The 13,403-nt window shown below is 42.6% G+C and overlaps 2 protein-coding genes across 6 annotated transcripts in view; both read left to right on the plus strand.

Moving 5' to 3' along the window:
* Positions 1-2,208, plus strand: part of sybl1 (synaptobrevin-like 1) — a 9,672-nt gene extending 7,464 nt beyond the window's left edge. The window contains exons 6-8 of the mRNA XM_031857792.1: positions 270-337; positions 515-607; positions 1,412-2,208. Coding sequence (XP_031713652.1) covers positions 270-337; positions 515-607; positions 1,412-1,477 — 227 coding nt within the window. The 3' untranslated portion in view covers positions 1,478-2,208. The remainder of the gene's footprint in view (positions 1-269; positions 338-514; positions 608-1,411) is intronic.
* Positions 2,209-2,294: 86 nt separating this feature from the next.
* The window catches only part of mtus1a (microtubule associated tumor suppressor 1a), a 32,531-nt gene continuing 21,422 nt past the window's right edge, over positions 2,295-13,403 (plus strand). For 2 of the 5 annotated variants that reach the window (XM_031857785.1, XM_031857789.1), the window contains exons 1-4: positions 5,270-5,785; positions 7,691-9,752; positions 9,951-10,185; positions 12,109-12,333. In XM_031857785.1, coding sequence (XP_031713645.1) covers positions 7,794-9,752; positions 9,951-10,185; positions 12,109-12,333 — 2,419 coding nt within the window. In that variant the 5' untranslated portion in view covers positions 5,270-5,785; positions 7,691-7,793. Of the gene's footprint in view, positions 2,929-3,403; positions 3,475-5,269; positions 5,786-7,690; positions 9,753-9,950; positions 10,186-12,108; positions 12,334-13,403 lie in introns of those variants that run through there. The other 3 variants (XM_031857787.1, XM_031857786.1, XM_031857788.1) reach the window with 3 other exon arrangements.

A 13,403-nucleotide genomic window follows, 5' to 3' on the forward strand; every position in this document is an offset into this window, starting at 1 on the left:
ATAATGTGTGGCCATAAGATAATAATGAAATTAAATGTTCATTTAATTAAATCAGAGAAAACATAGTTTCTTCACTTTTAAATGAGTGCAGTGCATTGTGGTTGCACCAGTAACCTCTTCATTATGTTGTGCAGGTGAAGCACTGGTTTTGTTGCCCAAAGCACAAAAAGCTATGCAGATTTCACAAACCATTATATATGAATCTCACTACACTGGACCTGTTTGAAGTCTCCCAGGTTAACTCTGGCTCTCTTTGTGTCTTTTTACAGACTTGGTAGCTCAGAGAGGAGAGAAGCTGGAGTTGCTGATTGACAAGACAGAAAATCTGGTTGATTCTGTGAGTTTAAAGTCCAGTGTTTGTTTTGTGTTTTCTCCTGTTCATCCAACTTGTTTTCTAGTGCATGATGTTTGGCAATAGGCAGTGTACATTTTGATCTTTTGAGAGTAATCTAGCAAGCGACTTATCCACAAGTGTCGTCACTGGTGTTCCTTGCTCTCTCTTCACTCCATTTAGTCGGTCACATTCAAAACTACGAGTCGTAACCTGGCACGAGCCATGTGTATGAAGAACCTCAAGCTGACTGTTGTCATTGTGGTGGTGTGCCTGGTGAGTACTGGATAGAAACGGTTGTTATTGGGATGCAGGGTAATTGTTCTCTCGCCAATTTAGTGGATTATTACATATAATATATTAAATGGTTTTTTTGGACATGGAAAATGACCCAGATTACTTACTAGCTACTACAGCTGTGATTTCCAGCTATGATGAGACTCAGCTGTCCTGTAAATCTCCTGTAGTTAACTTCACATCAATAACAACACATTGCAGCTAAGGCTGGCCGATATGGCCAAAAATCTTCCATCCTGATACAGGTCATTCCAAATCCCGATACGGGGATATATATATATATATATATATATATATATATAGATAGATAGATAGATAGATAGATAGATAGATAGATAGATAGATAGATAGATAGATAGATAGATAGATATCTCACGATTTAGCATGTTTTCTGATAATTCAATAAATAAATAGTTTATATATATAATCTCTATGATGAATGAAAAGTACTGAGTATTTTTCATTTAATTAAGAGCGTCAGTGCAAATTAATCAGATTTTCTAAGAAATTTGAATTAGCATGTGCTAATTATTATCAATCTAAACAACGTAAATGTGTATCATGATATCTCTACATATGATTTAATCGCGATATGATTCAGTTGAAAGATGATAACCTATCGCCCAGCCCTAAATGCAGCAGTGCTCTTTCCTCAGAGGGCCCTTCAGCATGGTTTGACATTGACTGAAGGATCTCCTCCTGTGTGTTGGGACTGCATGGCTCACGGCGTGATTGGTCAAACAGCAGTGCAGGAACTTAACTTTGTACCCGTCCTCCTTTCAGGTGGTCCTTTACGTTATCGTTTCTGCTGCCTGTGGAGGCCTCAACTGGCCCTCATGTGTCAAATGAGAGGAGAGAGGGGGGAAGAGGGGGAGATGCACCTGTTCAACCCTGCCTGCCAGTGGACACCAAAGGAAACTTTCCTTCCCCTACTCCTCTAGCTTCAACATCGCCGGCAGATACATGCTGCTCCTCCTCCTGCCTCCTTCCTCTGCCCTTCTTTGATAGCGTGCACATTGACTTGCCTTCTGGACAGGGAGTCCCACCTCATACCCACACTAATGGACAGCAGCCATGTGGCCTAAAACTGATGTGGAACAACAATCTTGTCTTATACTAGTCTGGTACATTCATTCTGTCTCACGCACTTAGTGGCCTGATGTATCCGTTTGTGATACTGCCCTGCACCTACCTATGTATTTCATCCAATCAGACTGATACCGTCATGAACCACACAGATAGCAGAGATAGCTTTGTAATTTTCCTTTGGAAGTGACATATGGGCCCTGCAAGTATAAGTAGCATGTTGCAGATCCATCAAGAAGGAATCCCACAATACAATGTCTGGTCCTCCGTTACATAACTGAAAACTAATTTTTTTGACAAAAACCAGTGCAGTATACAGTACGTCTTAAGTGGCGAGTGTCCGATGAACCATGTTGTAGATGTCTCATGAATTTGCTCGGAGTCACAGATTTTCTGATTTCCTTCATGTTTTATCGCAAAGCACAGTCGTATATTCTAGAATGGATGTTGTAAAATACCAGATATGATCATACAAATAAATATTGTAAATTTGATTAATTTTACTGACTCAAAAGATGTAATGGTTGTTTTAAATCAAGCCTAACATTTGAGCAAATCCTGATCTCTTTCCTGCCTTTTCACCTCTGCTAGGATGCCCATATGTTCAATCTGTTAACACAATGCACTTTTTACATTGTACATAGATTTGCTTCTTAGCATAATGTGGTTTATAATCATGTAATTATTGTACATCCAGATTTGACATAATAAAATCTGATCAAGTTGGTGATCTCTTCAGATGGGGAAAAAAAAAAGTGTTTTGATATTTGTGGCTTTCATTATAGACACCTGACCTAATTACACTGATAAGAGCTGAACTGATTCTTTCATTAATTGATTTCAACTGTTAATAGTCTCTCAACTCATCACACTGTGTCAGAGTTCAAACAAACGACACTTCTTTCCCGACACAATAAGCTGACCTCTAGTATGAGCGGCCGGTAGGTTTGAATGACAGAGTGGCATTTGTTTGTTCGGGATGCTCTGAAATAGGGAAACGACCAGGTGAAAATAACTTATAATTAGGACCTCGTTAGCGGCGCGCTCCCGTCGGTCCTTCTCGCGACTGTAACTGATCATTAAACCGATGGCCAAAGAAATGCTTTTGTTTGTTCAGTAGACGGCAAATAACGTTACAAACTAACAATCCAGTGCAGTTAACTTTGTGCTTTTACTTACCTAATTGATAACTGTTTGTCTTGGTGGGCAAAGTGGTAAGTCAGTTTTTACGTTTATCCCTATACTTTAATTGAGTAAGTTAGCGAACAGTTAACTTACCTGATGTACCAAAAAGTTCCAGTCAACCGACATTAACGAGCTGACGTTTGTTTCTCGATAGCTAACAGTTAGCTAGCTCATATAAAGCTAATGTAAAGCTAGCTTATTGGGAGTTATTTTATCTTTTTTTTCGCCCGTTGAAATAAAAGCTTCTTATATACAGTCTATGTTTGAAAGCTAATGTAACTTTAGTAAATGGTATTCTGCTATGTTTGTAACTATATACAAACCTGCTAACGTTTAACTAATACCGGCTCATTTTAACATAATACTAGCTAACGTTAGCTTATTCCTTAATCCTTTAAAGGGCCTCAGACATGTTGTGTAGTCCGTTTTAAACCGTTTGTGGACTTGAAAGAGTATTTTCCTTGCTATAGACGCATAGTATGTTTACTACTGGTCTAATTATAGAGCTAGCTGGCTGGAAGAGCACTCACAGGATGTTTTGATCAGAAACTGTACAGGAGCCAGAGAGGACCGAGGTAATGTTACTCCAAACACACCCAGCAAGATTGATTTATGTCATGTTGGCTTTAAATACTCACATTTGACCTATGGACTCCCTGTTTATCTGCTTTACCATTGATTAAACTAAAAACTTTAAGAGCAATTTCAAAATGCTCTTGGTGTTGATTGCACAGTATTGCATGGTGAAATGATTTTCTTCAACACCTTATAGTGCTACACAACAAACACTTTTATCAACTGTTATTAGAGCATATAGTGTAATATCTTACATAGCATCTCAGATGGAGTGTGAAGGTTCATTCCTGACCTGCAGTTTGTCAAAAAAAGGATCTTAACACAATGTTCAACTCAATGTTTGTTTGTTTGTTGTTGTTGTCCACTCACACTTTAGACTCACTGAATGAAGAGCTAACCAAGATGCATTTGCACAGCCGCTGACACATCTGACATGCATCTGTTTTTCACTAGATGGCATAGGCCCACAGCTTTGTCTTGTCTTGAAAGCCTCTTCCTTTCCTTCTTGCTGGAGCAGACGTACTAATATCCCGGCTGTTGAAAGACAGTGCCACGCTATTCTTCTAACCAGGCTCGTTGGTGTGCTTTTGTTCCCTGCTTTACAGAGGACAGCGTTGTCCCTGTGGTATGCTGGCTGGAATCCCCCAGCTTGACCTGCTGCCCTGCTTTAGTGTGGTGCGGCTCTGTGCCTGGGTTTTTGATGGCTTTCCCTGCTACTCATAACTGCTCACTTTATCATACCGATATGTCCAGTCATCCATGCAAAGGCAAGGAAAGGCCATTTGAGTCTTTCTGCACAGTGCCTTAGGGGCTTCAGACATAGAGAAGCATTGGTCTGTTCATATCACTCCATTTTTAATGTAGAAGGCCATTTGTAGGCTGTAACTTGGCTTTAATTTCTCTCGGCTAAACAGAGGTACTTAGTGAGGTCTCATGTCAAACAGTATGGTTGATGATGAATCTGAGACAATTACAAAATAATGTAACTAGTTGACAGTTTAATGTGAGTGTTGGGTATCAGAGGGATTTTGGCCAGTTATCGTCTTGGTTTTGAATTCATTTTATATGCTTTCAGAGTGTACGGTTTAGGTTGGCAACATGCATCACTCAGGTTTTATGTCTAAATGCTGGTTTTCTAAATTCTGTTGAAAATGAACATTACTTCTGCATTCTTGTTAACAGTACTTGAGGACCAATGTCAAAAGGCTTAGATTACATAACTAGACTCACTAAATAGCAGATTTTACCAGATATAAGACTAGTTCTCAGAACTCTGAGGAGATAATAAGCCCACTCTATACCATGATTTACGTCTTGTCTCTAGTTAAGATTAGACTGTAGTTTCCAGGGTCAGGGGCCTTGTATAGATTAGGTAGAAATAGCATAGGTCTTAGGGGTCTTAGACTCTGGTGTCAGAACACTGCTGTAATGTCAGGAGCAAGTGTCGAGCCGTTTGTGTACAACATGAGGCAGTGACATCAGTGTGGAACTTGGGATAACTTACCAGACATGATAACCAACATTGTAATCTTTTTGGAGTAAGTTAGTTTCTATGCAAATTCTGATTGGGAATTGTCATAGGGCAACATTCCTCTAGAAACGTGGTCCTCCCGTAATTCTGCTCCCCTTTGCACTTGTTCTGCACTAAACAGCAGCCTGATCCATTCCCTCAGAAAAGAGGGACTTTGGGCTGCTTAGCAACAGTGAATGCCAACTCAGCCTGGCAAGTCATGGCCACTCCCCCAGCATTGGGCTCAGCATGGATAAGGTAACATGTTGCTTTCTTCCTGGCTCTCTCTGTAAACTTGGGAGTGGAGCACTTGACTGAGCACAGTCCGTAGCTGGACCTTGACATGCCTGCACTGATCTGTCTGACACAGTAGCTTGTTGGAGAGATTGCTGATCCACTGCTGCAGTAGGCCTGCTGGACTGGTCATGTTACCTCGGGGAGGGGAGGAAAAAGCAGAATCTAATCCCTGCAGAGGGGGCACCCTCATTCAGGCTGTGATGTTACTGATGCACGGTTGACTCTAAACACGAGGAAGGAGGAGTTGTGGGACCGTTAGTGTCTAGTTGAAGCACACCACTGCCTGCCCAGTTGGCTGGATTTAGTGCTTTGCAAGGAAAGCAGTAATGGGATTGTATCTGAGTGAGTAAAATTAGCTGGATGAACCTACAGTAACCGGGAGATCTGACATGAGCCGACTGTGGAGGCATTTTCTTTTCACTGCTATCATTGAATGGAGAGGACAAGAATGGTGTTATTGAGTTAGTTTATACTAAAGTTGATCCGTTTTTTTTTAGTCAAAGGTAAGTGCCGTTAACATATCTTTTAAATTGTTTGCTCAGTGTCATGTAGCCTATTTTCGTTTTATTTTCCATAAACATTGTCAGTTCATGGTTTGTCTCGGGTGCAGTTATACTTTACACACAGCAACAATGTAATGCGTAGTCACGTTTCTAACCAGTAAAATCCCTTCTGCATTGTTATATTGTGGGCGAAGATACTGCAGTAGGGTTGGAGATGCAATTCTTGCCACGGTTCAATGTGCACAGCAGTTTGCCGAGGCTGTATGTTTAATTTGATTGCACAGATTGTATGTGCAGTAAGGTGTGTTGTTTCTCTGCCTGTTAAACAAACCTATTATTCATCCAGATTTGGACTGTTGGCCATGTTGATATAAGCAGAGCTGCTTTGATGTATCTTATCAACAGTAGTGTCGAAAGTAAGGCAGATTTAAAAGTTAAGACTTGGTTCTATTGTGGCATATTTATATTTTGTTTTGTCATTCCCCTAAATGTTTAGGCTGAAGATGACTTTAAGGAATGGAGTAGCACTTAGATATTCAGCGGAGGACTTTTATTTATGGTGGTGGTGGTGTTGTCTTTACAGACTGAACATTGCTCTAAGGTCAATAACATTTTGAAGTGAAGGCCAGAATTATACTCAACAATGTGTTCTTGATTTCTCTATTAGTGTCTCTTCGAAAGGAAAATCAAATCAATACATTTGAGTTGAAACTTGAGTTTACTGAACTGTCGATGTAAATATATCACCCGTCCTCAGGCCTGCAGCTAGCTCTAGCATTGTCAGGTCTCTAGTGACTACAGGTGTCCATGACTCTTTAACTCTTCAGTTACATCACTCTCTTTAAGTAGAGCCTTGTTTGCCCCTCTATACACAGGGAATCAACATTCAACTGCTGGATTACATTTTGATATTGCTACTAAAGAAACTTCCATCTTAGCATTATTTCTCACGGATGAGCCAAAGGCAAGCAAGCTGCCACTCTAGAATGAAAACATTAGGTTAAACTAAGTTGTATGTTCCATGTTTTCTGCATTTTGGTGTGTGCTTCCAGTATTCTTTGTCTCATTAAACTTTCATTTCCTGTTATTGGGTGATTGACACCTGGAAAGATGGACAAGGTCATATTTTTGCAATAGAAACATTAAGACAAGACGAGACACGAGTAAGATTAATTATTATTATGCTTAAGTTTACCTCAGGAGTTTTCTGCTATGCACCAGGATGTGTTGGGTCTGCATACTGGAACACTTTCAGGCCATTAGTGACTTGATATCTCACTCTCCAGGGGTGCATTCCACAATGGTGCTTTTGCTGTACGAGTAGCTGGCAAGCTTAGCAGTCCAGTCAGCTTAAATGAACACAACAGTACTCAACAAATCAGTTAAGACTGCCATTTACTTCTCATGCCAAACCCATGCTGGCTCATTTCAGTAGAAGCCTGACTTGTTGCTGCTTGGCCAGCCTCATATTTTGTATTTTTATGAAACCATGAGAGAGGAGAGACCGCAGGTGTGTCTGGTGAAACATTTATGTAGAAAGTGTAGATGCTCAAGTGATCTGATGTTCAACAATCTTAATGCAATTGCACAGCTAGGAGTTGATTTGGACATAACTGCACTACAGTATACTCTAAGCGATCCTAATGAATTTTGCATCTTTCATTGAGCCAAGTCATAAATAATTTATACATATATACAGACTATATAGATACTGTTACAATGACCAATGGCTTCAAAGACTCACCAGGGCAAGCTAAAGCCTTTTTGGAGCCCTGAGCTAAATGTTATACTGGAATATCAGTTTGGAGCGGCTTCTGTTAACATTTAGTGAAATTACAAAGATGTCGGCATAGATTGTACGAAGTAACATAGTTATAAATATTGACCTTTTCCATCTCTTTACAGATGTCCATGCCTGATCAACACAATTGATGGATCACTGTGCTTCTAACCAAAACCAAGTTATTTAAAGCTGCAGAAGAAGGCAAAATCCTGTCTGGACTCCAAAATGTCTAATGGGACATTCATCATGTCCACCGACCAAGTTGAGAGCACAGTTCTTCTGCCCCACAGAGAGGCCCTCACCCCTGAGAGTCCGTGCAGCAACTCGTCGCCGTCGCCTTCACCCGACTACAACAGTAGTGTTTCAAACTTGAGTGACCGAGAAGCCAACAGCTCCCCTGACATCAACATACTGGAGTGCTGCCTCAGCGACGGCTCCTTTGTGGATAACTCCTACAACACCACCATACCACAGGATGACGTATTCTGTGGCGTAAGAATGAACCTGAACCAAACTTTTCTTGCCACACCTGTTGATGGCAGTGTGAATTTCTGGAATGAAAACTTGAGTCTGATGAGCAACCATAAGATGAGATTAGACACAGAGGATGGAAGTAGCAGCGCAGTGACGACTCCAGACTCTGCTGGAAGGGAAAGCCAACTGAGTTCAGATGAGACTTCCCATAGAGGATCCACTGAGAATGACTGCTGCTCCCTGAGCTCTGGGGAAATGGTAATAAGGAGCAACAGTCTTTGTCAGGAGGATCAGTCACACTTGGTAGTCTCTTCCTTGGAGGAGTCGTCTATCTCTCTGACTGCAGGCCATCCAGCATTCCCTGCTGAATCTAACCTGCTTCCAATCACTCTGCCGGATGTCCTTGAAAAATCCACAGACAGAGTCACTGAAGAGAACATGGACTACCCGTGTCTTGGCATGACTTTCACTCAGGCAGAGCTTCCCACTGAGGAAAACGATATGGCAACATCCAACTCTCTTGTAGCTCTGCCAAGTGAGAATGAGGGAGGTCTTTTGATGACTTTTCTCTGTGAATCGTCTGCAGATAGTGGAAAAGCGGTTCCGTTTGCCAGTGCTGAATCAGAGCTCTTGCCCTGTTTCCTTGGAGCATTTACACCAGAACAAGGAGAGACCTTTTTGTCCACTCTGTCAACTATACAACACACTGATAAGGATACTTATACTTCCACTCCAGTGCAAAACATTGGGAACGTGATTCCCAGCCACCCCTCCTTTCCAGAGTCTCCCTGCTCTGGAAACGGTGGCAGCCCAGGACTCCACCCGGTTAAACGGCATCAAATCTCTGTGTCTGCTAACTGTTTGGTTGCAGCCAGCAAAGTCAAGAAAATGGAAATTAAGAAGTTTCCCAGGTCAGACTTCAGCAGCGTAAAATCTAAAGTTTTGACGAGAATTGTGCATCAAAGGTCAGTGTCGGGCACCGCTTCACTGCACAAACCATCACAAGTAAACGTGAACAATAAACACACTGAAGCACAAAGCGGACCACCTATCAAGAGTAGCCCTGGCAAGTTTAGGAGTAGCGCTGCAGTTCTCTCTACCACCACTAAAGTGGTCAATGATGCTCAGAGACGAGTGAATACAGGGGCTGCGAATTGGGGCGTAACATTTGTACAGTCTGGGCATATTGCTGTGGACGGACAGGGGAAGAGTACAGCATCCCCACCTTGCCAACACCCAGCTGCAAATAAACATGCGTCAGCAGTCCAATGCAGTAACCCCAGCTCTGAAGCAGAGCAGGCTGCCTCAAGCCAAGTAGCAGATGCAGCAGTGCTGCATTCTGGCAACCAGACCCTTTGCTTCTCATCCTTAGAAAAAAATCCCAGCAGAAGTGGCCAAACGGATCCCAAACCAACTCCAAAAAAAGGCGTGTTCAGCAAGATTGGGGTCAGGTCAGGCTGGGCTTTAGGCCAGGACAAGCCTTCTGTGCTGAAGAAGCGGACTCGCTGCACATCGGACAGTTTATCATTGTCATCTACGCAATCTAATGAGAAGGGAACAACTTCCATTCTTAAAGCTGACACCCACCTGGCCCAAACCAAACCAGGGAAACTGAACTGCTCTTCCCTGAATATACAGGCCGTACAGACTGAGGCCACAAACGTACCTGCTGAAATCTCCCCAAGAGAGGTTAAGAGGATCAGCCTGGTGGTGAGTATGGACTTGTGATGTAAACAATTAAAAAATCGGCTACAATTTGAAGTACTGTTAATGTTCATGTTCTTTCAGCTTATTCTGTAAATGTTTTGGAAACGAGTGATTTGGTTGGAAAATGTTTTTGTTTTGTGAAACATTCGGGGCCAATTGCACAGTGCTGAGTGACTGAGTGAGAAATTGCTGTCCTCGCAGGCAGAGTCCAGTAAATCGACAACAGCGGGAGCCTCCTCTGATGAGAGTAGGATCAGATTTCGAGGACAGCCAGCTCCTAGACAATCAAGAGGACCACCACTTTCACATCCTCCAGCTGCCAGTCCCACACCAGCCACTCTGTTAACCAGGCGGTGGCTGGGAGCCCAATGGAGGGATGAATATAGGACCTCCAAAGCTGCAGGGACACCACAGTCCAAGCAGAAGAGCAGCCTAGGTAGGACTCATAAAAACTGGCCAAATACTGTACATGCTCTGCATTTTTTTTGTTATCCAGTTAAGCTGAGGCTGTGATAACAGAAATTTACTGTGTGAAATTAGGATATCAGCACATTACAAAATCTGGTGAATCAATGACTGATAATATGATGAAAGCAATGTACTTTCCTACACTTTGACAAGAGTGTTTAGATGAAGCATTAAGTTGTTTGGTTTTTATCATTTAGAGACTGGCTAGCTAATGTTAGCTTGCTCATTCAACCATGTTTTCGTGCTGAGGTTACACTGGGAACACAAATTGAGCAGAACAGTGGACTGGAGGTCAGCAGCAGCGCTCGGTCCAAACCCACCGCTGGTAGAGACTACAGCCTGGAGGAGAGCAGACAACCTTTTCAGAGACTGAGTCGCTGGAGTTTGTGCCGTCTGTTTTGATTTGCTACAGACTACAGATTTGCTACTTTCAGAGAAGTAGTCTCCCAGCAGGTGGGATGGCATTGCACCATTGCATATTACTATTTTCAAGCTACTGTAGCTGTCATATTTGTCGACACTGCATTGAGGCTTTAGTCATACCGAAGTGGGCTTGGTTTGATCTCTCCGCCCCTGTCCCACTTTGTTTTTTGCATTCTTTAAAATTGTGCAATGGGTGCACTTAGGCTCCGACCAGTTATACTTTAAAGTGTTCTCCATTCGTTTCACGAATGAGAAGGTTGACTTGTCAATGTCAGTAAATAAACATTGACAGAAGGTCACAGTCAACCCTCAGGAGTCTTGTGACCGACCTTTGACTAAGCAGAGAGCTAATGATTTCTTAACTATTTCCTCTGTTGTGTAAACGAAGAGAATTGTGAAATACGCCCGTTTAACCCTTTTTGTACTTGAAACAAGCCCAGTAGAGAAGTTGAAGGGCCCTGTAGGATGAAGACAGCACCAGAGGTTCATGGTTTACTGTGTGGTTTATGGACTGAAGCTTGCCGCTATCATTTCAAAAATAATGAAAATGAGGGATACAAAAAAGAAACTTAAGTTTTTATTTGTGTTGCTCTCCCAGCACAGATCCTGAGCCCTATCATGGGGGCGGGGCATTGTAAACTGAAATGATTGAGGTTGTTTTAAAGCATTCTCTCCATCAGAGGGTGACATTGAGCTGTTCCTCTAACAGACCTACTGTTGCCCTCCTGATGAGCTCAGCCATGTTCCACAGGAACACTGTTGGATACAGATGTCACCTCCGGTCTCTTGTCCAGGTCTTGGGGGGGGGGGGACAGCTAACACCCTCTGCCTTATCATAGTAGGCGTCCTGGGGAAGGAGGGGCACTCTTCCTCTGATGGGAAGCCATCTGTACGAGTGGAAAAAGCAGGGGAAGGAAAGGGAGGTTTAGGGCACAATGTTTGAAGGAAGCGCCCTGAGCACAGTAACAAAGCATTAACCTTCTCATGCCGACGACAGACGCTTTACTAAGATGCATTATTTTGTTTAACAGAAGTTGTTGTTTGTTTGTATTAAATCAGTCTTTCACATGTTTGCTGTAGTGAGTGAGATACATGCAGGTAAGTTTTGTACAATATATATGTAACCAAATATAGGTAAGCTGCTGGGATCATTTCATTTTTTCAGAAATTGATGTTTACATTGTCTTCTATGTGCTTTTTTTAATAAAATTTTTTTAACTAGTTTTGCTTATGGACAAATGTCTCTAAATTATCCTATGAAAACGACTCATTATACTACTACCCGTTATGAGAGTAATATTGGCTGCTTTATTAAGCCTGATTTGATCTGGGAGCTCTGTGGACATTTGTACTGCCTGTGTTTGTATTTCTGACCAACGCGCTGGTAAGCTCCGTATGTGTGTTTGTCCTTAATAAAGCGGTTCATGCAGCTGACCTTAATGTTTATTTGTGCTCCATTGCATCCCAGGCAGTCAGAGAGTGCAGTCAACAGAGCCATCCCCTGGAACTGCCTCAACAGCAAGTATTAAGCCTCAACTGCACGGATCCCGACCTCCTCGTACTCCCACTCGGCCTTCTCTTATGGGCCCTCCTCCTCCTTCTAGACTACCACGCAGGACCCTGGGGCCATCCGGGACCCTTGCTGAGGCCAGAGTTCACACTGAGCTGAGTGAAGGTGCTGGGAGTACACAAGGTAACCCTAACAAGGATTTACATAGTTTTTAGAAATACGATATTCAGTCCCCTCAGGCTATTGCATAAAGGTATAAAAAATCAGTTTAATGCAGGTGTTTTCCTGGATCTGGCCACGGTGTTCCTTGTGCTTTTTAACACATCTGGACATGGAGGGGAGGAGCCTCTGTTCTGAATGGTGACCCACTTCAGGCATCAGGCTAGGATGTAAATCCCCCTGGGGCAAATCTGTGTCTGATTTAATGCCTCCACATCTGCCAATATACTGGAGCTTCGGCATCTTAAAAACATTGCGACATTTGTCAGATTTCTTCATTTTAAAATCGGTATGAACGAGCTGAACTCCAGTTCAATGCCAGCAAATCATTGTGTGTTGCTGCTGAGCTTTCGAGTGGTTCTGATGGCATTTGATATTCTTACTGGTGTGTAGTATTAAGAGAGCGGTGTTAGACTGCAGGCTCTCTCACTCCCAGCATCTTCAACAGCTTGCAAGTCTGTGATTGGCTGAGGACCTATGTTCCAAACTAGGGACCCCCCCTTGTGGTTGTCATGGCAACGAGGTTCTATTCCACTCTAGTTCACACACACAGCCTGGAGGATGGTGAGCAGACACACACACTACAACTGATGTCGTCTGAGGTGAAGAAAAGCTTTCCATTGAAAACCAATGGCTGGCTACACAGGACTTCGAAGCTGCACTTGGACCGAATTTCCATCTGATGTTTTCAACAGCTCCTCTCTAGTAGCACAGGGGCGTGCAGCATCCAACTTTGATCTCACCCTCTTGACATGCCTGCTCATTGGATCCTATCGATTTTGTATCATCCCTTTGTTAGCTGCGTTTAACGGAAAAGAGAGAAAGCTTTGGAGAAGTAAGTGAGACTGGAAGTCGAGTCCTAATTGTAGTATCCATGGTGAAGGGTTCAATGGAAAGAGCTTCTGGATATTTTCATCAGTTTAGTTCAGAGGACACAAATATTTGTTTTACATGCTCGATAGTCATTCAGTTATTAGCTACCTCTGCTATGGTAAGTTTAATCATAACAGTCAGAGTAACATTACCCATTGTTA

Source organism: Anarrhichthys ocellatus, unplaced genomic scaffold, assembly GCF_004355925.1.
Source record: "Anarrhichthys ocellatus isolate YVR2014 unplaced genomic scaffold, GSC_Weel_1.0 scaffold19, whole genome shotgun sequence".
Taxonomy (NCBI): Eukaryota; Metazoa; Chordata; class Actinopteri; order Perciformes; family Anarhichadidae; genus Anarrhichthys; species Anarrhichthys ocellatus.